This window comes from Maylandia zebra, linkage group LG15 (genome assembly GCF_041146795.1).
Source record: "Maylandia zebra isolate NMK-2024a linkage group LG15, Mzebra_GT3a, whole genome shotgun sequence".
NCBI classification, from domain to species: domain Eukaryota; kingdom Metazoa; phylum Chordata; class Actinopteri; order Cichliformes; family Cichlidae; genus Maylandia; species Maylandia zebra.
In genome coordinates this window covers 4712926-4739735 of record NC_135181.1, presented here as the reverse complement: position 1 = coordinate 4739735, position 26810 = coordinate 4712926, and the positions used below count along the sequence as shown (strand labels likewise).

The window sequence follows — 26810 nt, the reverse complement described above, 5'->3', positions numbered from 1 at the left end:
ATAGTTAAAAGCCCTGTTAACGTAGCTGCTTCTCGCCGGGTGCGGTGGCGCGTGCCTGTAATCCAAGCTACCGGGAGGCTGAGGTTGGAGGATCGTTTGAGCTCACGAGCTCTGAGCTGCAGCAGGCTATGTCGATTAACACAAAATAATTATCCTCATTCAAAAGTCATGTAAGAACCTCATTGGCTTACGGAATGTTGATGTTATTTAAAAAATTCATACAAAAACATGACCTCATTCTAGAATGTCATGTGACAACCTCATTGGCTTATGGTATTGTGATGTCACAGGCTTCTGAATCCATAAATAGGGGTGAGGAGGTACAACTTTCAGTCCGTTATTTGCAGCACTTATGTTAGCAGCATTCAGACGTTCACCAGTAAAGCATTTTCAAACATTTGGACCCTTTTCGTACTCACGGTATACAGACTCCAACATGTCTCAGAAAGAGCAAGAAAGACAAGAAGCTGACCCCAGCTCTATTCCATGGTATGAGTCCCTAGACCCTTACATCAGCTCTCTTCCTTGGGATGAACAGGTGGAATTAGAGGAAAAGCGATTGGAAGAAATGGAGAAGGAAAATCTCATGAACAGAGAAAAGATTAAGATCCTGACAGAAGAAAATGAGAGAAAGAGCGCTGAATTAGAAAAATTATCCTACCAGCTTCAGGAAAGGGAAGGTATTATTGAGGAGAAACAATGGGCTCTCCAAGATAAGAAGAATCACGAGCTCCAAGAAAAGCTTGATGAAGCTCTAGAAAAAATTAAAGATCTGCTCCAAAATGAGAAAAAAGAGAGCATTAAAGGGGATAAAATGCTCAAGAAGAATGAGGAGCTCCAAGAAAAGCTTGATGGAGCTCTGGAAAAAAATAAAGATCTGCTCCAAAAGGAGAAAAAAGAGAGCATAAAACAGGAAAACATGGTCAAGAAGAATCAGGAGCTCCAAGAGAAGCTTGACGAAGCTCTGGAAAAACTGAAGGAACTCCACCAAGAAGAGAAGCAACAGTCCACACAGCAGAGAGACATGCAGAGCAAACTCCAAGCCATGGAGGAAAAATACAAAGCGCTGCAGGTGAAACATGAGAAAACTCTGCACAAAAGTCAACAGTTGCTTCAAGACAAGAAGCAAATGGAAATGAAACAGAAGGAAATGGACTCCAAGCTTGACGAGATGGAGGAAAAACACAGATTGCTCCAAATCAAGCTTGAGAAAACAGTGCACAGAAATAAAGAGTTCATTCAAGAGAGAGAGCAACAAGAAATGCTGGAGAAAGAAACAGACTCCCAGCTTGAAGTCTTGGAGGAAAAACTGAAAATGCTGCAAATAACTCTTGAGGAAACACTGCTCAAAAATAAAGAGCTGCTTCAAGAAAAAGACCAACAGAAAATACATCAGGAGGAAATGGATTGCAAGCTGAGGAACATCGAGAAACAAAATGAAGGCTTGCAAGTGATGCTTGATGAAGCTCTGGAGAGAAATAAAGAGTTTCTGCACGAGAAAGACCAACAGACAATACAAAAGGAAGAAATGGATTGCAAGCTGAGGCACATCAAGAAACAGAATGAAGGCTTGCAAGTGATGCTTGATGAAGCTCTGGAGAGAAATAAAGAGTTTCTGCACAAGATAGACCAACAGAAAATAAAAAAGGAAGAAATGGATTGCAAGCTGAGGAACACTGAGAAACAGAATGAAGGCTTGCAAGTAATGCTTGATGAAGCTCTGGAGAGAAATAAGGAGATCCTCCAAGAAAAGAAACAAGAGCCCATAGAGCAGAGACACCTGCAGAGCAAACTCCAAGCCATGGAGGAAAAATACAAAGCACTGCAGGTGAAACATGACAAAACTCTGCACAAAAGTCAACAGTTGCTTCAAGACAAGAAGAAACTGGAAATGAAACAGAAAGAAATGGACTCCAAGCTTGACGAGATGGAGGAAAAACACAGATTGCTTCAAGTCAGGCTTGAGAAAAAAGCGCACGGAAATAAAGAGTTCATTCAAGAGAGAGAGCAACAAGGAATGCTTGAGAAAGAAACGGACCACAAGCTTGAAGTCTTGGAGGAAAAATGCAAAATGCTCCAAATAACTCTCGAGGAAACACTGCTCAAAAATAAAGAGTTGCTTCACGAGAAAGACCAACAGAGAATACAACAGGAAGAAATGGCTTGCAAGCTGAGGAACATCGAGAAACAAAATGAAGGCTTGCAAGTAATACTCGATGAAGCTCTGGAGAGAAATAAGGAGATCCACCAAGGCAAGAAACAAGAGCCCGTAGAGCAGAGAGACCTGCAGAGCAAACTCCAAGCCATGGAGGAAAAATACAAAGCGCTGCAGGTGAAACATGATAAAACTCTGCGCAAAAGTCAACAGTTGCTTCAAGACAAGAAGCAAATGGAAATGAAACAGAAGGAAATGGACTCCAAGCTTGACGAGATGGAGGAAAAACACAGATCGCTCCAAATCAGGCTTGATAAAAAAGCGCACGGAAATAAAGAGCTTCTTCAAGAAAAAGACCAACAGAAAATACAACAGGAAGAAATGGCTTGCAAGCTGAGGAACATCGAGAAACAAAATGAAGGCTTGCAAGTAATACTCGATGAAGCTCTGGAGAGAAATAAGGAGATCCACCAAGGCAAGAAACAAGAGCCCGTAGAGCAGAGAGACCTGCAGAGCAAACTCCAAGCCATGGAGGAAAAATACAAAGCGCTGCAGGTGAAACATGATAAAACTCTGCACAAAAGTCAACAGTTGCTTCAAGACAAGAAGCAAATGGAAATGAAACAGAAGGAAATGGACTCCAAGCTTGACGAGATGGAGGAAAAACACAGATCGCTCCAAATCAGGCTTGATAAAAAAGCGCACGGAAATAAAGAGCTTCTTCAAGAAAAAGACCAACAGAAAATACAACAGGAAGAAGAAAAACTTAATCTCCAGAGGAATAATCAAGCACTCCAAGAATTGTATAACGAAACAAAGTACAAATCAACTGTACTGGAAGAAGAAAAGAAAAACCTGGAAAAACAATGCTCAGCGATGCAGAGTAGCATCAATGAGATGCTGAGAAAAAATACCGAACTTGAGGAACTTTCTAAGACCTTGAAGTACAAAAACACTGAAATCCAGGCGCAAAAGCAAGAACAACAGAAAACACATAAAGACCTGCAGTGTAGACTTCAAGAAATCCAGAAGAGAAACCAGCAGCTGGAAGACATGCACACAGATGTGCACAAGGCAAAGCGAATAGAGGAGGCAACAGTTAAAGAACTGAAAGACAAGCTTAAAGAAAAACAAGAACAATTAGAAGACATGGTGAAAAGATGCAACAAACTTGATAAAGAAAACGCAGAAACAATCGATGAGCTTAAAACCCTCATCATTGAGAAAAAAGTGCTGGTGGAAGAGTATCTGAAAAAGAAGAAAAAACGCTTCCACTGGTTCTGGAGGAGGGGCACTGCTGCTTCTCACCTGATGTAACCTCGTCTTCCTCCACCTCTATTCCATCTTCATTTCCCCCCTTCCCCGCCCTCCTTTTTCTTTTTTCACCCTCACCCCCCGACCAGTCCCGGCAGTTGACTGCCCCCTCCTGAGCCTGGTTCTGCCATAGGTTTCTCCTTTAGGTTTCTTTCACTTTAAAAGGAGTTTTTCCTATCCACTGTCGCCTGGTGCTTGCTCAGAGGGGATTGTTGGGGTTTTCTCTCATCTCTCTCTTTCATTCTTTCTATCCTTTCCCCCCCCCCTTCTGCCTTTTCCTTTACCCAATAAACACAATTGCCCACATTTTACATTTGTTTGAAAAATGTCTTCATTCAACAATAATTCATCTTAGGTATAAAAACAAGAAATAGGTAATAGCTGCATGTGTGTTTGTGTGTGTGCATAATATACATACTTGTTTCCCAGAAAGATTTAATACTAGATGGATAGAGACAGGTTTTTAACTTGAATTGTGAGCTTTGAGCATCACATAGTTAAAGCACATGATTGCACAGCAGCGGTTTGTGTCGTGGCTCAAGAAAAAATTGAGTGTTTTGCTGGGGTAATAATATTGACCCTGGTAATTTTTGTTTTTTTCTGAAATAATTCCTTTATTTGTGCAAATAGAAATAATTTTTACTCTCTAAAGAAAACTAGTATGTTTGTAAATGCTATTTTATAAAAGCTGCTTTTCTTGTCTAAGGTGAAAACAGTGCTTAACCTCTGATTTGCTTGTCCCAGCAGGCTATATCCAAGCACTCTAAACCAGACCTTCCCAAAGTGTGGGGCCCGCCCCCTGGGGGGGGGGGGGTATGAAAAGGGAAAAAAAACAAAAACAATGCTTGGACACTGCTAGCACGGGGCGCCTACACAAACGTAAAGCAGGGGATGAAGCATCGCTGAATATATTTCCAAACCAACTTCATTCTAAGCCAAAGACTAGAAAATATGGTGAAGCATATCTGCCCTTTGGTTTAACCTGCACAGGTGCCGAGGTAGGTCTCCCTGCAGAATTGGTTTTCCCTTCGTCGGGAGCAGCGCTGGGCTCTCCAAATCACGGACAAACAGTATCCCACATTCTTGATTTTTAGTTGATGTTACGCCCCACTTAAAAACGAAGTGTTGACTGGAGTGAGGGGTAACACAAAGTGAAAGAGAACACATGAGCTACTGGAGAATAGATGTTATTAAACGTGATTTATTGCCCAAAACTACTTTACTTCACACATACACACTAAGGCCCGCTGCCCAAAACACTACATCTCACAGCTCTGGCAAAAATGGGGGAAGTGGCAGGGGTGTGGCAGTTTAGGATGGCAGACTATATGCCGTGGCTGACGAGCTGGAACACACCTCAGCTGTGGCTCATGAGGCAGACCTGCAACACAAGAAAAGGAGAAAAAAAACCTCTTCTACAAAGGGAGAGCCACTAGAGGTCAGCGACCGTAACAGTTGACAAACACTTGTTGTAATGACTAACTGCTCCTGACATTTTGGAGATGTTAGCTCTTTATACAGTAAAGTTACAGCGGGATACAAATAACATCAGGCTGATCCTGCCACGATTTGTTCCCCCTGTCTAAATCATGGACAAACAGGATCCCACAGCTGTTTATGTTTTTAGACCCATTTTGCACAGAGAGGCATTTTTTGAAAAATGTATTGATAGCAATGTTGAATATTATTACACAGGAAAGAAACAACTACATGTAAAATAATTACACAGTGACGCCTCTGACTTTGTAAATAGAGGGACAGCGTGTGTATATGTAAGCGTGTAAAACCTGAAGATAGAGACAAAATACTGTTAATCTGACTACCTGCTAGGGCTGGGCCATATTATACCGTTCACGGTAATACCGGTATAATGTTAGGCAACGATAGGAAAATGAAATATCGCGATAGAATGGGAGTGCCTTTGTTTTCATACGCACATGGCCGATTGTTGAGTGAAACAGATGAACCAGAATTGGTTTGTAAAAATGGTGCAACTTCCGTGATGTGGAACTGGTTTGGTGTTTGTCCGTCAGATACACAACAAAGCACATTTTTTGCAGAACATGCAAGCGGCCGTTGTTATTGTCGTATTTGTCGGACTAAGATGCTCTTAAATCTGGGAGTAATCTGGGTCCTAAACTCCGTATTCTTCAGGTCAAACGAACACTGCAGCATCACTTAGAGTTAAAAACTGTCTAAATTCTTTCATCTTTAATAAAACGATCAGCATTGCTGCTTTACCAGGTGTAACTATAAAGTTTAACTTCCAGGCATCCATGAAAACAAAAGTTATTACATTTAACGGAGTTAGAAGTTAGCAGGAAGCTAGCGGAAGTTAGCTCGCTAGTTTCGCTAGTTACCTAAGCATTATATAGCATGTTCTGACTGAGAGATTTCTGAAAATATTCAAACGTACAGCTCTGCTATCACTTCCAACATAAATGAAGACAGGAAACTAAACAGCAGTGACGTTTGTAGGGTTACTGAAGTTGGGCTAGCTGGTATATAACGATGTGCTACGTGATCGCTAGCGACACAGCTATGTTAGCATAACATAAACAGTGAAGCTGGAGGACGAACACTAACACTTTTCCACTTATAAAAGTTAACGTGAAGGTTCTTCATGGTTAGAGACAAATGCAATCGCATGGCAGGATGCTGTAAACGGACCAAACTTCAGTCAGGAGAACAACTGAGATAATCCATCCACAATACGAGGTTAGTCATTAATATACTGCAACAACATGGGAATAGAGCAGCTGCCAGAGAATTCAACATTAATGAATGAATGGTACAGAAGTGGAGGAAGCAAGAAGAATGAGTTTAATAAAGTTTGATTTATCTGACTGCTTTGTTTCGCTTAATGTGCCTTATAATGCCGTGCACCTTATGGTCCGAAAAATGCGTACTGCACACTGCAGTTTAATGTTGCAAAGCACCTCTTTTTAACTTCAGTGGATATTATACATGGTTATGCTCAGGATATGTCAGCCCATTTCTACTGGAAATGCCTTTTGGTTAAACTTTCAGCAAGGAATTTGCATTTGCACTGTTACATTTTTATAAAGCTTTAATGTACATAAAAACCAGCTTCTTAAGTGAAAATAAATGGAAGGTTGTCTTTTTGCGCTAGTAATGTTGTGGAGTTGTATTTTGTCTCGCATCAATTATATCGTCGGTTATATCGTTATTGCAAATTTTCAAATATATATCGTGATAAATATTTTTGGCCATATCGCCCTGCTCTACTACCTGCCATTCTGCAATTCATCTCATGTAAACAATAACGTGGCGCACAGCGTGACGTGAAAAAAGGCACATACCTTTGACGTTGCGTGACGAACTCTGTATTCCTCGTCCACACATGAACGCGAAAAAAGGAGTTTTAAAAAATCTCAGTTTTCGGTGATTCGAAACGCCGTTTACGTGTGGATGAAACAGCTGCGTTTTCAAAAATCCCCGTGTAGGTGTGGACATAGCGTAAAAGAGTTAGTAGTTTATTTTATTACTACCTGTAATTTATTGCAGATTACTTGTATTTGCTTAATTGTTCACTAAATGTTTGAGGTGTGAAAGAAACCGCAATGGAGCAAAATATGGGTGTGTGTGGTTGGAGGATGTGTTTGTGCATGCGTGCACGCGGAGGGGATGGGGGCGAACATTTTTCTTGTAAAACAAAGGGGAGCCTAGCAAAAAAAGTTTGGGAACCACTGCTGTAAACACTCCTCTTTGCACTTAAACTACAAAGACTAATAGCTCAACAGTGCGATGTCTGTATGTGGCCATTGTATGCATACTTAAGAACTTGTTACACTGTTCCCCTTTTAAGTCAAACGAGCTTGAAATATTAAAAAGTTGGCAGGAAAAAGCTTTTTTGAGCAATTTTGCAAGATCGTGTTAGCTTAATTTGCTACAGTTGATGGATTTTGCTAACGACATTTGTCAGAATCAACAGCAGCCGGATAGAAATGAGAAGCCTTTTATCTACTTGTGCCTAAAATCAATTATTCTTAAAAAATTCATGCCCACTGTGTCAAAAACAAAAAAGTCTGAATGGTTGCTGTCACCGTGCATGTGCCGTATACGTGACAGACATAGCAGCACAACGTTGATGTTGTATGTATGATGTACCCTGAATGTGAACAATGCTTCTAATAATATCACAATCTTTTGTTTTTTTCCAGTTCATTTGTTGCCTGCTTTTTAAGCACCATGACAACCGTTACACACACAAATATGCCTATTTTCATATCCTCAGACTCACATATATAGACGATGGGTCGCCCATTTTAAAGCACAGCCCATGAAGTGTAGCTTCCATGCAGTTCGGTAGCTGGCTAAATGCGTAACCCTACGTCTTTTACATCTCAGCCTTAACCATTTTCCCATAACACCAGGAGGGAAGGCTTCTTGCCGAGCTTTCAATAATAAACGATTAAGTTGGGGGTTTAACGTGCTTCAGCAGATAATGGGGTGGAAAGAAGGAGGCTATCAAAGAACAAAGTGCTTTTAACACAGAAAACCACCAACAGGAAGTACACAGGTTTTAATGGTGGGGAGCTCTGGGTTCCAAGTGACATCAATCATAGATGACTATGGACTTATTTCACAATAATCTAGAGAGTTATTTTTATAGTAACCATTATTTCTGATTCAAGTCATGTCTTAAGATTACATAAATGTAATATTAGTGAAAATTAATGATCCTTTTGTGTTCTAAATAATCTTTATAAAAGAGGAGCCTCAAAGCCCTTCCTTTAGGAAAAAAGTAGGTTAAACCGGCTTTTTTTCTGCATATAGGACAAAATCAGAAAATCATCCTTTTTCCATTTCAGCAACAACACAACACATAACTATTATTTAACCATTATATTCACTATGTGTTCACTTGAAAAGTTAAATCCTAGTTATGTTAGGTCACGCCTGGAGGCTTCTGGTTAGGTTGTGCACTCTTAGCTAAGCAAAGTGTTTGGTCTCCACCAGTGTTGGGACTAACGCGTTATTAAGTAACGCGTTACAGTAACTACGTTATTATTGTGGTAACGAGCACGGTAACTAGTTATTATGCCAAAATCAGGAACGCGTTACTCGTTACTGGGATTTAGATAGGGTCGTTACTCGTTACTTCGTGTGGTGGCTATCGCGGAGCTTCCACAGATTCAGTAACATTAGCAAGTGGTGGAGGCCAGCAGGTGGATGAAGGAAAAGGGACGCAGAAGGAAAAGAGACCCGAGGCGGCCGCCGGTCCAAGTGTGAACTGAACTTCAGGTAAGAAGTTATGACCTGCAGTCTCTCTGGGTCAGATATGAACCAAGTTTAGGTGGAGTTTATTTTCGTTATTCTGACTTTTTCCGTACTGCGTGCTAGCTAGCATGACGGAGTTTCTATACAGCTGGGTGGGTGCTATGAAGTTAATGATGTTTAACTTTATTTTGTTCATAAGTTATTAGAGTTGCCAACCGTCCCGTCTGGTATTCAGAGAAAATATTACGCGTTTCTTATTGAGGTGAAAAGGAACAGTTTGTCCCGGACTTCAGCTACAATGAAAAAGGCACAAAGCTGGAGTTACTCTGTGTCTTTACGCTGCACAGCTGCCTCTTCTCTCATTCTCCCCCCTCCCTCTCCCGTTTCTACTTCAATCATGAAAACTGATCAGTGATCAGCTGATCGTCTTTTCTCTCTTGTGTGTTTATCGCCCACTTTGCGCAGAAAGAGGAAACCAGCGGATGTCGCGCTAAACAACAGCAGCACGTTTAAGCTTGATCAGCTGTTGTTAGAATTTATTTAATATTAATTTCTAGTATCAGCTGATGTTTGCTGGAGCCACAGCTGTAAAAAAAGCTGCTGGTCATGATATGGTTTGGTTATCTGGTGAGAGGGAAACATGAAGATGAAACCAGGAGATGTCCTTACTGGATCATCAGAGCTGAACAGGTGATGGAGAAACAGGTTTACCTTTTAGGTGACATGAATGAGTTGAAGGGAAGTTATGAGCTGTTTCTGAGAGACAAATAACCCCAGGATCCTTTTCTAAGTAGCTGACAGCTGGTAACTGTGCAGGGGCGGGTCTAGCAAAGTGTTGCCAGGGGGGCAGGTAGGGCATTAACAGGGAAAGGGGGGCACAAAGAAATACTTTTCTTTCTTATTCTCATTTAAAATGTCTAGCTTTTAAAAAATAATTATCTGAATCTTACAACAAACGATTGATAGATTGATGCATATATACCATCAAAACAGTGTACATCACTGTCACAACAGTGTTTGTTTTCATTCAAAGGCTTTATGATTTTTCCTATAATGGTGGGCCAGTCTCTAGTCAAAATGCCCGGGATGATTTTTTTGTCCCAGTCCAGCTCTGTATGCAGCTCATCTGCAGTCTGGTGTTGCCTACATCTTCCTATTCGGAAGGCAGAATTTCCGAGTTCTGAGTACAATCGAAAGCACCACGACTGCAGTTTTTGTGTTGGATGTAAAAGGCGCAGATGACACTGTGACGTAGGCTAGAATCATGGCAGCAGTCAATGACGGTCCAGGCGTGGGATTTCTCTCGTGGAAATATGCACATTATCTTTTTCTTTCTATTGGTAGGTGGCACAGTGCACTTGTGGCAAGTAAGCAAGCTAGAAGATTGGCAAAGTTATGGAAGCAACACATTAACAAGAGAATTCTGAGTAAAGACAAAGTTACTTTCCCTAGTAACTAGTTACTTTGAAAGTAACGAGTAACTTGAAGTAACTGAGTTACTTTTGAGAGAAGTAACTAGTAATGTAACTAAGTTACTATTTTAAAGTAACTTACCCAACACTGGTCTCCACAGTTGCAAAGCAATGACCAAGAGATTGAGATTTCAGATTATTCCACTTGAGTGCTTCAGTAGGTCTGTGATTTTTCTTGAGCTTTTGGATGCTGATAATTCTGATTTCTCGCTGAGCCTGACTCTTGATTTACAGAGTAGGGCTAGTTGGGGTGGGGCTCATAGCTCCAGTCAGTATTTCAATGCTTAAAATCAGTGTTCACTGGAGCAAATAATAGTGACACCTAACAGAGGGCGCTGGATACATTTGCACTGTGAGTAAATACTCCATACAATGCAGGCTGGTAATAGAAACGCTCTGTTCTGTTAACAGATCTTGACACCAGGGGGGATGTGCAGTGCTTATTCAAAGAATTGCACAACTACATTGCTTCACCAGAAGGCATTCATTGTAATCGCACCCTCTGTAATTACATCTGTCATAACTGCTCTTTATTTATCCACTATATCTGTGGCTTCTTGGACACAACCATAGCTGACCATCTCTGAAATCTGCACACACACACGTGCACACACATGACATGACACAGACAACCAGATGCTAACATAAACAAATAACCAGAGAGTCACAGAGTGCCCTGCAGTGTTGCCAGTCATTCTCTTTATGTCTGACTGCTTCTCAGTGAAATGGCAGGCCTACAAAAAGGCTGCTTCAGTCTCGGAAAAAAAGAAACATTTGTCTCTTCATTCTAGATGTGGATGCTATCTGCATACAGATGTTAGCCCTGGGGCACTGAAACTAATACCATATGGCATAGCCTTCCTTTCACGTGCTTGATAGTGTCGATGGCAGGGCTGAATAATGGTTATTCCTTCATTCTTTATCAGTGTACAGGTTCAGATAAGAAGCAGCACTTTATCTACCTTTGCTTATTGGCTAAGGAATCCAATATTATGAGTGTGGGTTTTTTTTTTCACAGTGGAGCTTGTTTTTTTTCTCGTGTCAGTGTGTTATTGCTCCACATCTCAATCCCTGCAAATTCATTCTGAATAGATGTGTTAGAGAGCTGCATGTTTTTGAAGCCTGGACTCAGACAAAGGAGTTGGATGCAAGGAAACGATGCAGCTTTGTCCGATAGTTGACTGTACCTGTGTTGTGTTTACCTAAAGTGGAGGCTGTCAAAATGTAAAATCAGTCAATGTAAAACATTGAAAAATGAATGCCCAGGATTCACTGAAATGATGGTCGGATGCTTTTAGTTTGGCTTCATGTGCTATAATAAATAATAAGAACCGGATTCTTGGTGAGGAAAAAAATAATAATGTAAAGATCAAAACTCAACAGCTTTACAGACCTCTTTATTTATTGTAAAAAATAATTAAATATATTTTTCAATACAGTATTAAAGTAATTTATTATATTGCTTTGAATATATGTTTGGTTAAAGGTTGTAATACCTCAGTTGACCCCTGGGATGGGATAAAATTAGCATGAAAGGCTGAGTAGGGGTGACATAATCCAGCTCTCGTAATACATTCATGTTTGGCCTGAAGATTTGTCTTGTTTATTAAAACAGTCAACAGCTGAAGCAGCAGCAGCAGATGTGATGCGTAATCATGCTTCCCACTTTTCGAAGACACCACTATGTCTGATGCCCATCACAAATCAGCAGTGGGCTGCAATAAAATCATGTTTAGTGCAACGCTGCTGTGCAGTAAAATAAGATTAATTGTTTGTATGATGACCGATATCAGCGGAGGGATAAAAAATGTAATTATATACTTGCTCTGGAGTAAGATGAATTGTTAGATCAACAGATAGAGTTATATTGTGCATATTGAGAAGAGCTAACATCCGAATGAGTTTTATGACTTAATAATCAACCTGTGGTCATAAACTAAATATATGTATTATCAAAAGGATGAGTTGTAGTGGTGCCTGGGTTTAGTTTAAAAGTTAGGAGCATTGATATTTGAAGGTGGAAGTATGGCTCCTTCACATTGTCTGATGGTATTCTGGGCTAACTGAAAGCAGCTCTGGTGCACACTGGAGGGATACTGTATCCGACCTTCCCTGGAAATGCTTAAGGAGGAGTTGGAGGTTGGGGCTGGGGAAGAGGATCTAATAATCTACTGAGCTTGCAGCAGAAGACCTGGACCTGAAAAAGTGGTCCTAAATGCACAGATCAGTCAGTCAGTCCCCAGTTAACAGCATCCTTTTCTCTCAAATGGCATGCAAAAGCTCTGGGTAGTCATGTTCAGCTGGTTTATACAAGAACATTTGTATTGATTGGTTCTTCATAAAGCAGTAATATTAAAAGGTTGTAATTTTTTTGTGAGATTTCATCTTCGATTCACATCATGTCTCTTCTTTTCAATGACTATTATAAGAGATTTAGTTTGGGGTCAGCCTTCTACTTTAATGTGCTTTTAAAGGGAGAAAACACAGCTATACACATATATACATATAGACATGGTTACACATCTGCACACGCGCTTTCTCAGGCAGTGATATGCAGTCTTCTGTCCTCAGGACTGCAAAGATCTCATTTAGATAACTCTCCTGATCTCTCGGTACCTCCCAGAGTCACCCTTCTTTGCTGTATCCATCTATTATGTTACACCACGATGAGATAACAACTTTAGCTGATCCTTTCCCTTGATAGTGAGAGATCGGTGAGAGACCTGAAGAAAGCAGCTGACCTGGATAGCTCCCTTTCGCAAATGTTTCTGTCATTTGCAGTGATTGTGATTGCGTCAAGCATCACGCTGCATCTGTATTGTGACAGCTACGATGTACCCGCTCATTAGACATGTGGAGGGTATTGATGCTCTTAAAGAGTGTGGTACTTAGCCGTGAAATGCCATCATTTTAACCGTCTCTGCTTATGTTGCCATCTCCATGTGCGACTGCGTATATAAGATGTAGATTTAGGATATGGAATTAAATTCACAGTCTTTCCTTAATCTAACCAGTGTTTTAATAGTGACAAACCACATGATAAACACAATTATTCATAATTTATATAATTATTTTTGTATAACAACAAATTTTCCCTTTTGAACAAAGGAAAAAAACTGATATCGTTTTTTATTGCATGAACTCCAAAAATTAGACCATTGCTTAAAATTGACCATTTAAGGTTTGAGTGTTTTGTTCTTCGAATGTTAAGAGCCAGTGACTGCAAATAATTTCAAACTGTTGCCCTAACAGTACTTGACATTTAGCATTTGATTTTATTGGTCTGTGGTTGTCAAGGGAAGTGGGACAATACTTCACTTTGAGAATGCCACAGAAAACTGCAAGATGAACGGCCTGACATACTGACATCTATAAGACTGATAAATCAGTTAGAAAAATTACATACATCATTACATCCGGATTTAATGATTCACAATCAGTCAATCAGATGAAAAGCTGATGTTTTGCAAAATAAGCCAAATTTATTTAATGATAAGTATTTATAGCTAAGCCCCATTTACATGATTGGAGACCATCTTGCAACCATCTGGTGGATTCCACAAAAAGTTGGTGAGTGGTTGATGGAGGTTTCTGGCACTCACATGTGTGAAATTGGATGTAGAGAGGTTTGTGGCGCTGCACCAAAAAGACCTCCTCGTGCTTTGTGCTTTTGGTTGCTAGCAGGTTGCAAGCTAGCAATCTGGAAGACCCCAACTTGTCTGCAAACACTGGCAAATTTATTGGCAGGCAGAGGTGAACTATGAAATGTGCAACGCAAACTGGAACATGACAAGGCTTGCCTTCAAACTTTGAGCTCTTTTAACACGGGTTGGGTTGCAGCAGTAACTGGTAAAGTAAAAACAGTCCTCATTTATCATGAGAACACAGATAAATGTCATACATAATTTGTTTCCTTTCTTCCCAAGTGATTAACCAAAAAGAACTCCAAACTGTCAGAGTTCACTACTTTGAAGGAAAAAATGTATCCTGTAATATTTGTTTCAGGTCTTCAGGAAGAAGCGGACCTTGAATTCTTGATGTAACATGACACAAAATGCTTACAGTTAAATTTGTCTGCAGAAACACATTTCTTGTGTCTCATTTCCTGACTATTAAAACACATACCAATGAGTACCTGCTAAAAATGAATGTTCTTTCAGATGGAAGTTCATTGCTTTCCTTGTGCCTCCAATTCAGTTTTTCAGTAATGCATTCAGATATACTCCACATCCATGTGCAGCACAACCAGCAGCAATCTCTGCTCAAGCCTGAAATGTACCGTATCATCAGCCTTGCACTCCACGAGTATACATTAGATATACTAAACTTGCAGATTTCTTTCAGCCCTTGGCTTTTGCTCAGGCTACCTTTTTTCATATTGGCATTATTTGAAAACAACAGTGCATTCAATATTTTATTTGTATTTGGCTTGCTGCCTTGCATAGGTGTCATTTCCCATCCCCTCTTTCTCTCTCTCTGTAAGGGAAAAATGCTGTACAGTGTTATCCTGACAGCCTGGCACTGCTTCTGTGAGACTGTTTGCCCTCAGCACAAGGCCTGTCCGCGGCTGCCACCGCTCAATGTCCCCTTTGCGTCGGCAAACGGCCAGACTGTCACAGTCTCTGACTGGACCAGCTGTTTTTTTTTCTCTCTTTCTTCCATCTTATCTCCTCCGTCACACTCTCTGTCTTCCTCCCTGTGACTTGTCGTGTGAAAGAGGCAGTGATAGGCCGCCTGGCGATGCAGCTCTTGACACAAACGTTGATATCCGCACACGCTGGCATCGGTGGGAGACAGTTTTGTATGTGTGTGTGTGTTGGCCAAAGCGACCAGCACACAAACACCATCCTGTGGATTGTGGGAACGCAGAGGACACTCACGCTCTGTTGTTTTTGTGCTTCTGTTGATGGACACGTAAGTAGGAGGAGGACAGTGAAGGTCAGGGGCAGCTCAGTTTGGGACGTGGCCGGTCAAACCCAGTTAGACAAACAATAAACGTAAAATGGGATGGATCCAGGCTTAAGCTGTCTGGCCGTGCCTCGGCCCGGTCTGCTGGCGTAGGCACTTTTCGTGTCCTGTGCATCTCACATTGGGAGTTATCAGAGCATACAGGCAGGGTAGCATTACTAGTAACAGTTCGCCAGAGAACGCAGAGGGTCCCGGATGTGACCTGATTTGTCAATTCGATGACTTCTCAGAAGCATCGCTCCACCGGGGGGGAATCATCAGCTTACAACTGGAGAGGTGGACTCGCTGTTTAGTGGTTTTTGTGCAAAGAAAATTGAGGCGCATAATGGATTTGTCAGGAGTGTAATTTGACATCAAAGCGAAACATCTGAGGAGCACTTAATTGTCTGCCTCATTATGGCCTACCCAGAGAGCTTTGATTGGCTGAAAGAGACCGTCAGTTTGTTGCCAGGTAAGACCTCTGATTCACACAGTCTGTGTGTAATTTGACAAAAGGTATATTTATAATCAGAGCTGGAGCTTCCCATTGCTCCCCAAATCTTTAAACCTCATTTGAGAGAGGAATCTTACAAACTGTTGTGAACAGTTTGCAAATGATAACATTTTTTTAAAAAGCCTCTCCATCAGACCGAGTTGTTTACCACTCAACGAAACACATCTTTCGGGAACGGAAGGTGAAATGCATGTCTGTGTAAACAGTTTTTGGAGCCAATTAAATCATCTGAAGGAACAGGGCGAAGAGAGAACAAGTGAATGCAAATGAGAGAGAAGTGAACAGCAGACAACAGAGCAGGGCAGGACAAAAGAGGAAGGAGGAAGAGGGGGAACAAAGACTACCTGTGAGGATGCAGGGACACATTTGCTTCTCACTTTGCTCATTTGCCACCACTTCAAGTAAATCTAAACAGAAACACTGGTAATTTCTTGAACACAAATGGCAAACCGGGCTTAGGCTTTCACTCTGAACCTGTTGACCTTTTAATTAAATTAGGAGTTCCTCCTATTCTCTGTAGGAACAAAGTAGAGAGCATTGCCCCTCCCTCAGCTTGTTTATCAGAAGGCATTTGTGTCCTTTTTCATGTTGCGTTTTAAATTATGTATGAAATGTATTTGCATATTTAGTGCATGAGTGAATGCTCTGCGTCTCGATACCGAATTATGCTTCTAAATTACAATCTAAAGGACAGAAAATTAATGCGCTCTTTGGAAAACATGATGAATACACTCTGTTGCCACAGAACATTAAAGCATGCGCTTAGGAACCAAAAATAGATACAGCGTGTATACAAGACACAGACAACACGAATACTGACACACACACACACACGTGCAGACTCTCCGGTTCACTGCAGTGTGTGTGTCTGTTGAGGTGTTGTTGTACAGAAGGGGAAATGCCTGTGGAGGCTCAGATGGTGACAGATGGTTTGGAGACAAATCAGCCTGGGAGTCAGGATCTCTGCCCTGGGACCAGTAGCCCATTTAAGTGTGTTGGTGTATATAGCGTGTGTGTGTGGTTACTGTGAATCCCATTAAATGACATTGAAGGCTAATTGTTAATACATTTGAATGCATTTGCATGAGCATTTGGATGGCTGAGCATCTCCCTTTTTTGTGTGTAGAGGATGTTAAATGTTATGTAATGCTTCTCGTAACATCAAATGACATTGCTTTGACAGATTAAACGGTATGCAATACAAATGAATACAACACACTCAGATATAAAGGTAAACAGTTTGCATCAGCATCCTAAACTATCTCTTTGTATGCAGTAGTGTTTGTGTGCTTAGCTTTTAGTAGTTGTGTAGCTTCTAAAAGAAATCAGTGTTTGCATTGCAAACAGTACTCTGCTTATTACCAGTTGTTTTCAGCCATACTCTTGCGTTGAGTTACAGTGGACATAAAGAGGCAGGATGCTTTATTATAGCTTCATTAGCTGTTTGAGTAAACTGCTTTACCCTTCTGTGCAGTGCAGTGAAAAATCCGATCGAGGCCGCTCACCACACACGCAGTCACAGCTCACTGCAGTTCAGCACAGCTGGAATGACGGTGCTGCAAATCTCTAATCTCTGCCATATATTACCAGGTGCAGTTTTTCATCAGAGTGACATTGTTACTCTTTGGCGGGCTAACCTTGCAGGCATTAGTGTGGAACTTCTCAAAGTGCTTTACAATCCGCCCATAAATTACAGCTCAAGAGGTGCTCGCACGGCAGCCTGGAGAAGTTGTGCAGTAAGTAGTTCCTCTGGCTTCTGCGTGGCAGCAATTCCCAGTGGGCTCTACGCTTCAAGTACATCTCAGTCTGAACTTGTTTTGTGACTGTTGTGAGAAAGAAGCTGCTAAAAGCTCTGCAGGAGTACGTTTGGGCTGGGCGAGTACATGAACATGTGTCTCCATCTGCTGTCTAACACACGTTCAGTGCTGTGTTTATGTGTGTCTGTCTGCATGTGTTGTTGTGTCTCCTTACTGCTGAGCTTGGCCTAGACGACTTAAGTCCTACTAGCCTTTAGTAATCTTATTCCCGAGAAGCACCATCTAGGTCATGGGTTTCCACCTTCACTATGGGTTGCTTACCCAGTACAAGAAGGAAAGAAGAAGACATTTTGTGAAATGAAAGCTTGATTAAAATATCCCTCTTGTTTAGCTAAAGCCGTTTACTGTAATAGATTTTGTTCATATTGATAACACTGCTGGATTTACCACTACACACCTATTTAAAAATAAAAATTGGTTTCAGTTACCCTCAGACAGATAAAACAAACTAGCTAGCTTGCTAGCTGATTTAAAAGCGCTAGCTGTTTAGCTTGTTGTTTGGTTCAGTGTCTATAAATTAGCTTGGTTCTCATTAACCACTATTTTCTTGTCAAACAAGGACTAAGAGCTGCATACAATCATTTGAAAAATAAACTTTTCACAGGATTAGTCTTGTGAAAAAAAGGAAGTGTATGTAACAGCCACGTGATGCTAATCAAATGATCATCATCATCAGTTTGCTTGTCTGTAGCAAGCAATGTCACCCCAATGTCAGATCGTGCAATGCTCTGAGAAACTGCAAAGATCCCAAGAGCTCAATCTCAGACTCTGTGGGCGTCAGTTAGCATGTTAAATGTTGAAGTTAATGGCATTAAAGTTAGAAAAAATAGACAAGAAGCCTTTGTTTGGGAGGGTTACCAGGAGAAAGCCTCTTTTTTTTCCTTTAAAAAAAAAAACATGGCAGCACAGCTTAGGTTTGCTTAGTTGCTCAATCACCTCATACTAACTGCCGAGCATGGTGGTGGAGAGGTGATGATTTGGGCTTTGCAGCAACAGGACCTGGGCCCTTTGAGTCAATCATGAATTTGTATACCAAAGTATTCTAGAGTCAAAGGTGAGGCGATCTGTCTAACAGCTAAAGCTCGGCTTAAATTGGATAATGCAACCAGGACAATAAAGACAAACACAGCAGCAAATCTTCAATGGAATCACTGAAAAATAACACGATCAAGGTGTTGCATTGGTCCAGACTTCAACCTGACTAAAATGCTGTGGTGAAACCTTAAAGAGATCTGCATAAATGCAGTCTCTCACAGCAATGTGACAGTCTGGTAAGAGAGAGTTGGACACCTGGAGATGCATGGAGAGTGGCTGGGGCACCCAAATAACTGGACGAGCACACCCACACACACTGACCAGTCTGATTAGTACTTCCGCTGTGGTTCTTAGTTGGATGTGGCGTTATAGGATGTGTTTTTGTTTGCATGTTGCTCTAAGGTAACAAGAGCTTCGCTTACTGCATTTGTCAGCTGATGATTCAGTGCAAGTCTGCGATCATCCTCGGTTTAGTCACTGTGTGCTGTCCTGCAGTGATGGCAGAAGACTTCCTCTGACAGGAGCCGTGTTTCAGCTTCATCCTTGACGTTGTCTTCATTAAATGTATTTTGTGAATGTCATTTCCAGTGGACATAACGTCTGCATGTCGGTACTGCATCACTTCTTAATGTAGCCACTTAGTGTACCTGCCCCAAAAATAGCAACAAGGTTAGAACCTTGGCTTGATTTGTGGAGGTTTAAGTGGACATCGGCCAAAATTGGAAAGGGTTGCTGACACATCCTCCTTACATAAGAGATTTGTAGCTCAGCACAAAATGGAAAAGATAAAGATTGAGCATCGTTAGTTCTTTATCGGGGGATACCTGCGTTTAAATTGTTTGGTTTTGTGAATCAAGCTAGCTGAAAGACAACGAGCAATCTTTCCAGATGTACCTCTGTGATAGACGCTTTCTTAATATGCAGGTGTTTACTGCAAGGAGTCATTTGTTAGTTGTGGTATGCACATGTACTTGTATTGCTCTCACACTCGGGTCACAGTTGTGGTTAAATGTTTAGTCCTGATCAGATCATGACGAATATGACAAGTTATGTTTTATTACACGGGTATATTCTTTTCATTAAAAGTACTTTTGCTCACAAATGAAAGCATCGTTGAAGCAAGCTTACAGTGACTGCACTGTAGAAGGCAGAGTTGTGTAAACATGCCTGTGGGATGAAGCTTCTATCTATGACTTAGCACCCTTTGATCCAGTATAGACTTTTCTAAAGGCAGCCGTGTGCTGCATAATAATCTGTTGTGCTGTGATTGTGATGCATGCAGTGCAGCGCATTCCTAGCACAAAGGACTTTAGGCTTCCGTCCTCTTTCCATGTTTGTCTTTTTCTTCTTCTTCTTCTTTCTTCTGTTAGCATTTGTTGAGATCCCTTCCTAAACTCCTTCCCATGCTCCTCCTCCGCTCTCGTGTTCTACCCTTATCAACCCTCCTACCCCATTTTTATCAATCTATCTCCCCATCTTTCCTGTTTGAGGCCGCTAATTTGATCTGTCTGTCTCTCCTGCTGGGAAGAAAGGAAATGATTGAGAAAGACTTCCATGATTACTTTGCCTTGCCTGTTTAAAGTTGCATTTAGAGAAAGACTCTTTGGTGACTTCTGTCATTGCATCTGTTGAAGTGGCTCTACCAGGTCAGAAGAGTTAGTCATTTGATATACCGCTCTGCAGATTTACTTAGAATGTTTGAGGTAGCAGCATGTTTGTAATATTTTATTCAAAAACGTGCTTTAAATGTTTGCTCTTCGCTTATGATATAGCGACGTGTCTTTCTTTAGCGCCTCCAAAAACTGAAAAGGAAAGCAAAAGTGTAAGGAACAAATCGCACATTGTTTATCTGCCGTTACATAAGCTCCTCACATTCTGACTGTTTTGCTGCCTCTTATCTAAATTACAAACTTAAGTATACAATTTGTGTGCAACACAGCTAGGTGAATGACCCGCAGTCATTTACTGCTCAGACAGTTTGCAGGCTACTTTAGCTGCTCGGCTACATATACAGGAAATGACATGTAAATATACCCGCAAATGCAACTGTGCTCTATTGTGATTTCGGTGTCACCCTCACTCTTCAGCACTGCTGACAATATGCTGCCAGAGTATGACACAGAGGGTACAGCACAAGTTTGTTTACTTTGTCTCTTGCTCCTGACAGTGTAACAGTGCCATTCTGGCAGCCTGCCACTTCCAGCCAATCAAAAACTGGCACTGACACACCTCTACAGGAGGCTGAGAGATAAGGGAGCATTTCTGATATTTCTCCTCTTTTAAGTATTAATAAGTATTATCACGTTAAACACACATGAACACACACACACAGTGGCGCCTTAAAAATTAATGACTTCTGGCACATTTCTGGTAAGCAACTACATTTGAGCTAATAACATGTTAATTGAATTTTTATTTATAATAGAGTTTTAGAAAACTGGGACAAACTGAAATACACAAACGTATTACCTTGCTTTCTAAGCGGATACGCCGTTAAGCATTCAGATTTTCTCACTGGAAAATCTAAGCGTTATTCCATATTTGTGCAGGTTTGAAATGTTAAAATAATGGTAACTGGGTGAAGTTTAAAGATTATGGTTGTTACTTGCTAGTAACAATTGTAATGCATGTACTGTGTGTGTGTGTGTGGTGTATAAAGGTGTGTGTGTATGGTCAGTGGTTAGTGTGTGGTGATGAGTGTAAATGATGTTTTCTTCTGATAGGGGCAAAACATTTTTTCTTGGGACAATCTAAACATTAAACTCCTCGAGCGGTTTTGTTGAACTGTTTTCAGCGTGTTTGCATAAGTGAGGATCTTTTGTTTATTTTGCCCATTTGCAGTACATGCATGCAAATGCATGATCGAGTGGAATGGCACAGCAAACATTGTCTCTGCAAAAGCCATGACAGAGGCAAAGAGAAAAAAAGTAAGGAGTATGGTGGCGGGGGTGGCAGTGGTGGCTCCCTCAGAGGACAATGCCTCTCAGAGAGGAGTGACACAATAGACTCCATTCACAGCCACAACAACAGCATTATGACATTTTGTTCCTATGACTGGACATTATGCATACACCCAAACCACGAGAGTCACAGTGGGTTTTCCAAACAGCTCCAAAAAGCACAGACGGGAGCTTTCATGCAGCATACGCGCCTGACTATACAGCCGCATAGAACCGCTGTCCAACATGTGTTTAAAAAAATCCCCACTGCCATCGTTTTCCCCCTGATGTTTACATTACATAATCAAAGTGGACACTTGGCTTTTTTTCTTTTATTTTGTGTGTTTGGATAGTTTTGCTCGTTCTTTCCTCGTCTATAACCTGCAGCGTTATAAGACAAGAGATTCATCATGCTACAGAGCGGTGGTATAAAACATCCTAGTACTATGTAAAAAAGAAGATTAAACTTTAGGCAAGAAGGAGAATATACTGCCATGATGACTTCATAACGACATCTTAAAGATACAGTCTTTAACTCACGGGCGTCAAACATAAGCGTAGCCAGTGCTGCAGCCAGAATATTAATACAAGTATGCTTTTTTTTTCTTTTGGGGTTGCCAGGTTTGCCAGGGTTTTCCAGCATGTTTGGGAAGAAGAAGAAACGGCTGGAGATCTCAGCTCCGTCTAACTTCGAGCACCGGGTCCACACGGGCTTCGACCCACGGGAGCAGAAGTTCACCGGCCTGCCACAGCAATGGCAGAGCCTCCTGGCAGACACTGCCAATCGGCCCAAGCCCATGGTGGACCCCTCCTACATTACCCCCATACAGCTGGCACCAATGAAGGTACATTACAACCACACAGACTCTAGCAATAGAGACAAATCTTTATCACTTCCAGCCTGTTGCTTACCTTTCTCACATCTTTCTCTTGCTGTTCATCCCTCTGTTTCTCCTCCACTTTTACCCACACACGCCGTGTCTATGTGAACTTAATTATGAACTTTTTTTCTTCTCGCCTCTCCTTTTTATTGCTGTCTGTGCTTTCTCACCCTCTGTAAATGTCTGTCACCTCAGTGTTTTTGTCTCTTACTGCTTCCCTCTCCACCTGTTGCACACTTTCCTCAGAGGCAAAATAGAGAATTCTCCATACCATCTGGCCACTTCACACTGTTTAAATGTCTCTATCAAATCGGAAATGGTAATCATATTGTTGCTTATTATGATGCTTTAAGCCTACATTAAACATTTTTGTGAACACTGATTGACTCCCTCTTGCCACTAAAGCTATAGAACTAATTGTAGTAGACTGTGTTGCATTACAGTTTAGCCTCTTATATTTCAGTGGGTTAAAAAAGTAGTGGCACCCACCCAGGAGACATGTTGTGGATAAACAGTGGCTACGCTGGCCACCTACTAACCTATCCACTAACTAGATAGCACACTTGTGTTTGTGTCATCACACCATTTATGATCCCTGGTCATAAGTCAACTGACATTACCGGCCAATTAAAAAGGGCAAAAATCACAAAAGAATCTTAACAAATGAATAACAAAACACTATTTTGATATTTTTCTAAGTGCTTGCGACCAAGCGACCAGATGCCTATGAATCTGATTTGCATGTTCACAGCAGACGTATGTGCTGCTTTCGTAAAAGTCCGGTGGGATTTTCAGGTTGTTTGATATGGACTGCATGTGTGAGAGGAGTTAGACATACACACCACCCATATTTGTCTTTCCAGCCTGTGTCAGTCCAGAATTGTTTAATGTAGTGTCTGTGTGATTTTATAAATGTTTTCCATTACATGATGCCTCTGTGATTTCAAACTGATGTGTCTTTTCATTCGCCTTACCTCCCCTGTGATTGTGATTGTGTGTCTCCTCTTCTCTCCGAGTGTCTCCTCTGATGTGTTGTTGTTCATTGGCGCTCCTTAACATATCACTTTGACACATTTGACCAACTGTTGCCAGTTATAGCCACACTTGACCACTTGATGATTTGCTCGTTGATATTTCTGTGCACCTTTCCACTGTGTGTTGTTTTTGGGTCTAATGGGCCTTTACAGGGTCATTGTTTATAATGTGGCAATTATTCTCTTTTAAAGTGGTCCAAGCATACTGAAGAGGGCCAGTGCTTTGAAATTTAGGACCCTTTTTGCCTGATCGGTGCTGCAGTACAACTTACTGCTGCGTACACCACTTCTGTTGCCCTTGTACTGTAATATGTCAGGAATGAATTATCCCCCAAGAAACATTTGAATTTTAAACAAATTTTCCATTTTTGTAACTGAAAGCTCATAAAGCGTAACACTACAAGTCAAGGTTCCTTTTAAATAAATGACAAAGCTTGAGACTAAATACACTGTTAGTCTCTCAGGAACTGCTTGCAGGTCCTGCTGACAGGGAAATCCAAGCAGACAAAGCTCTGTTACAGAGAACAGCAATATGCCACAGGAGATATCTCTGAAGAGGGGGAAACAAGAAAATAATTCTCTTGCTCTCTTCACAGATATCTCCCAAGAAAGTCCGGTCATCCGAAACGCCGTTGCCCAAAGTATGACTTCCTCTTCCCTTCTGACCCCCACACTCACCTCACCTTTTTTTTTCTTTTCTTTTCTCCAAACGGTCGCTCTCACACAGTCACAATCCCGCTGTTTTGTTTCCACATCTCTCCCCCACGTGCCTGCTGCCATGCATTCAGGTGGAGGTGATGTGTCAGCAGGAACAGGGAGAAACACAGAGAATGGCTCCACACACACACACACTAACACATGACATAACTACATTGCTCTGCCAAGTCCTTTGTTAGACCTCATCTCCACTCTTTTGTTTCATTCGCATGAAAAGAAAACATGAGATCAACTGCAGTGGCATGCTCCCCTCGTTTCTCCCCTTTTGCTATGGAGCATCATTGATGATGATGATGATGATGATGATGATGATGATGATAATCATAATGATGATGATGGGTGCTGAGATGTGAAGTGCATGTTGCCATGACAGCTGATTCTGCTCTACTGGAAGCTGTCACTCTGTAGAAACTAGCTCAAAAGGGTTTGCATGTGTTAGAAAAACCCTTCGATCCACCCTTTAATCTAACCCAATCACTTCCTCTCCTCTCCTCTCCTCTCCTCATTATACTTATGGCTCCTAATCAACAAAATGATTAGAACGTGAATGAGCTGAAAAGATATTTCACATCCTGGAGACAGTTGTTAATATCCAAATCTTTCCTCCAGCTGTTTTGTCGGTTTCTGAGCACTTAAGAGTTCTTGCTTTAATTAACAGGCTTCAGTACGGCATGCCTAAATCTGCCATATCTGCTTATAGCTCAGGATTAAATTAACTAATAATCCAGCAGGTGGGTAATAAAATATTTGCCTTAGTTTTGTCTATATTCACGCAACCACATGTACCATGAGCCAGCTCTAGTTTGTGAAAGGAACATAAAAGGCGTGTGCAATATTGAGATCCTCTTTTGGTATAGATCCAAATCCCATCTGAATCAGCCTCTAGTTTAAGTCTTAAGCTGGTAGAACAATGTTAAAAGTAGCTAGAGATTGCTCAGAATTCAGGGGGCACTTCGCTCCCATATCAAATCCAAAGGCTTTCGCTGTCACCTGCAGTGCGCGTAGAAAGAATAAATACTAGCAAATATGTGTGCAAGTCTTGTTTGAGCGTGCTATTTGAAAGAAGCAGATAACATAAGAAGCTCTGCTGTTTGCACGTTTAATGGCTTCAGTGACACAACTCAGGCTTTCTTTTGTGTAAAAGCCTGTTTAGAACTTGTGATTCTTTTAATGGTACATTTTCTGAATACGGCGCTGATTTTCTAAGGTTTTTTGTCCAGTATTTTCTCAGTGCATTATACTGGTGTTGTGAGTGCTAGATTTGGGTACAAAAAAAGAAAATGTGTAGTGTAAACCTTTGGTAAACTGGATACTTTCAGGGCAAGTCTCTAGGAAATGAATGCAAGTCAGTGTAGTGATGTATGTGTAGTGATGTGTCCTCTGAAGGGATGTAAACATGAGGGTGTGTGTGTGTGTGTGTGTGTGTGTGTGTATTTGACCCTGACTCCCAAGGTGGGCTAGGTTATTTATAGTGTCTCACCCATGGCCTGATATCCTTCTCTCCAGCTTGCCCTGACACTTGATTGACATAAGGCTTCCTCTGCTTGGCAGACTCCCCCAGCTCTGTCTACTTAGTGTTTATAAGTTTGTGCATATAGACACACACACGCACACACACGCACACACACACACACACACACACACACACCAGGTGGGCCTGGATGAGTCGGTCTCTGGCAAACGTCCAGTGCTGTCCTCACCAAACAGTATAGAGGAACAGAGTACAGTAAAATGTCAGCACGGTATCTTTGTGTCTTTGTGTGCATGCGTGTGTGTATATGCTTTTTTTCATTTGCGTGCTAAGCAGTTAAGAGAGGCCGGCACGGCCATCATGCTAAAATAACTACTACCTCTGCCCCGTGGCTTTGAGCGCTCATCGTTTATTCACAAGGCCTTGTAGCCTTGTTGTCAGACTGCTCATCTCAGCTGGGCATTAGTATTGCTTGAAGCTTTAGCTCTCATCTCTGTTCTCCCCCTTCTCCACCCTCCGCCTTCACTAGCCCTTAGCACACATGTTAATCCAAAAGTATAAGCTAACACCATGCCCTAAGAGCATTTGCATGTTTTAAACATTGTGCTCTTAAAGCTTCTTCATTTTGAGAATTTAATGTGTCTGGTGGTGCATAAGTAAGTGCACTGTGACAACTCATGCAAAACATCTTCATTGTTAGTTTGTATTTCATTATTGAAGTGTGAGCGTGTATGCGTGGGTGTGTGGGTGAGCATGCGATCCAAAGCTACATGTGTGTTAATGTGTTGCACTCATTAACACTAGCAGGGGCAGTGCTACGGCTATTATTAATGCCAGGCTAATATTACACCTTGACTTTGACACCCTCAAATTGCAGACCCCTATAGAGCTGAGAGAGTAATTTACCATGATGGTGTCTCTGTGTGTGTGTGCGCACGCTTGTATGTGTTTATAAATGTTTGTGTGTGTATTTGTGCGCATTGGCCACTTAATCCTATCTTCTTGTTCCTATTTGCTTATGTTTCCTCAGCCGTCAGCCAATATCAGATGTTTCCGTTCGTGTAAAAAAGAAACTAAATGACCTCCACAGAAAAGCTCACAGTGAAAAAAAATAGGAAAAAATGTTTCCATTTCTTTCAAAAGTAAATGTTTGTTTCATATCCACGTCTTATGAAACTTATATGTCTCATATTGTGATTTTTCTCATGCAGTTTTCTTCTGAAGTGTAATATTTTTTTATTATTTTCTTTTCCATCTGGAAGGTGACATA

At 41.3% G+C, this 26810-nt stretch overlaps 2 protein-coding genes across 4 annotated transcripts in view; both read left to right on the top strand.

Moving 5' to 3' along the window:
* Nucleotides 1–26810, top strand: part of pak5 (p21 protein (Cdc42/Rac)-activated kinase 5) — a 114055-nt gene that overhangs the window by 23103 nt on the left and 64142 nt on the right. The window contains exons 1-3 of one of the 3 annotated variants that reach the window (XM_076873722.1): nucleotides 8524–8737; nucleotides 22059–22282; nucleotides 23949–23993. In XM_076873722.1, the coding sequence (XP_076729837.1) occupies nucleotides 22079–22282; nucleotides 23949–23993 (249 nt within the window). In that variant the 5' untranslated portion in view covers nucleotides 8524–8737; nucleotides 22059–22078. Of the gene's footprint in view, nucleotides 1–8523; nucleotides 8738–15170; nucleotides 15605–22058; nucleotides 22283–23948; nucleotides 23994–26810 lie in introns of those variants that run through there. The other 2 variants (XM_004542142.6, XM_004542145.5) reach the window with 2 other exon arrangements.
* LOC112436041 (uncharacterized) lies at nucleotides 287–3884 on the top strand. Its single transcript, XM_076873720.1, has one exon. It carries the CDS (start codon nucleotides 353–355, stop codon nucleotides 3470–3472), a length of 3120 nt encoding a protein of 1039 aa, XP_076729835.1. The 5' UTR covers nucleotides 287–352; the 3' UTR covers nucleotides 3473–3884.

Coding starts and splice junctions, on each gene's coding strand:
- LOC112436041 (XM_076873720.1), top strand. CDS start 353: ATGTTAGCAGCATTCAGACGTTCACCAGTAAAGCATTTTCAAACATTT.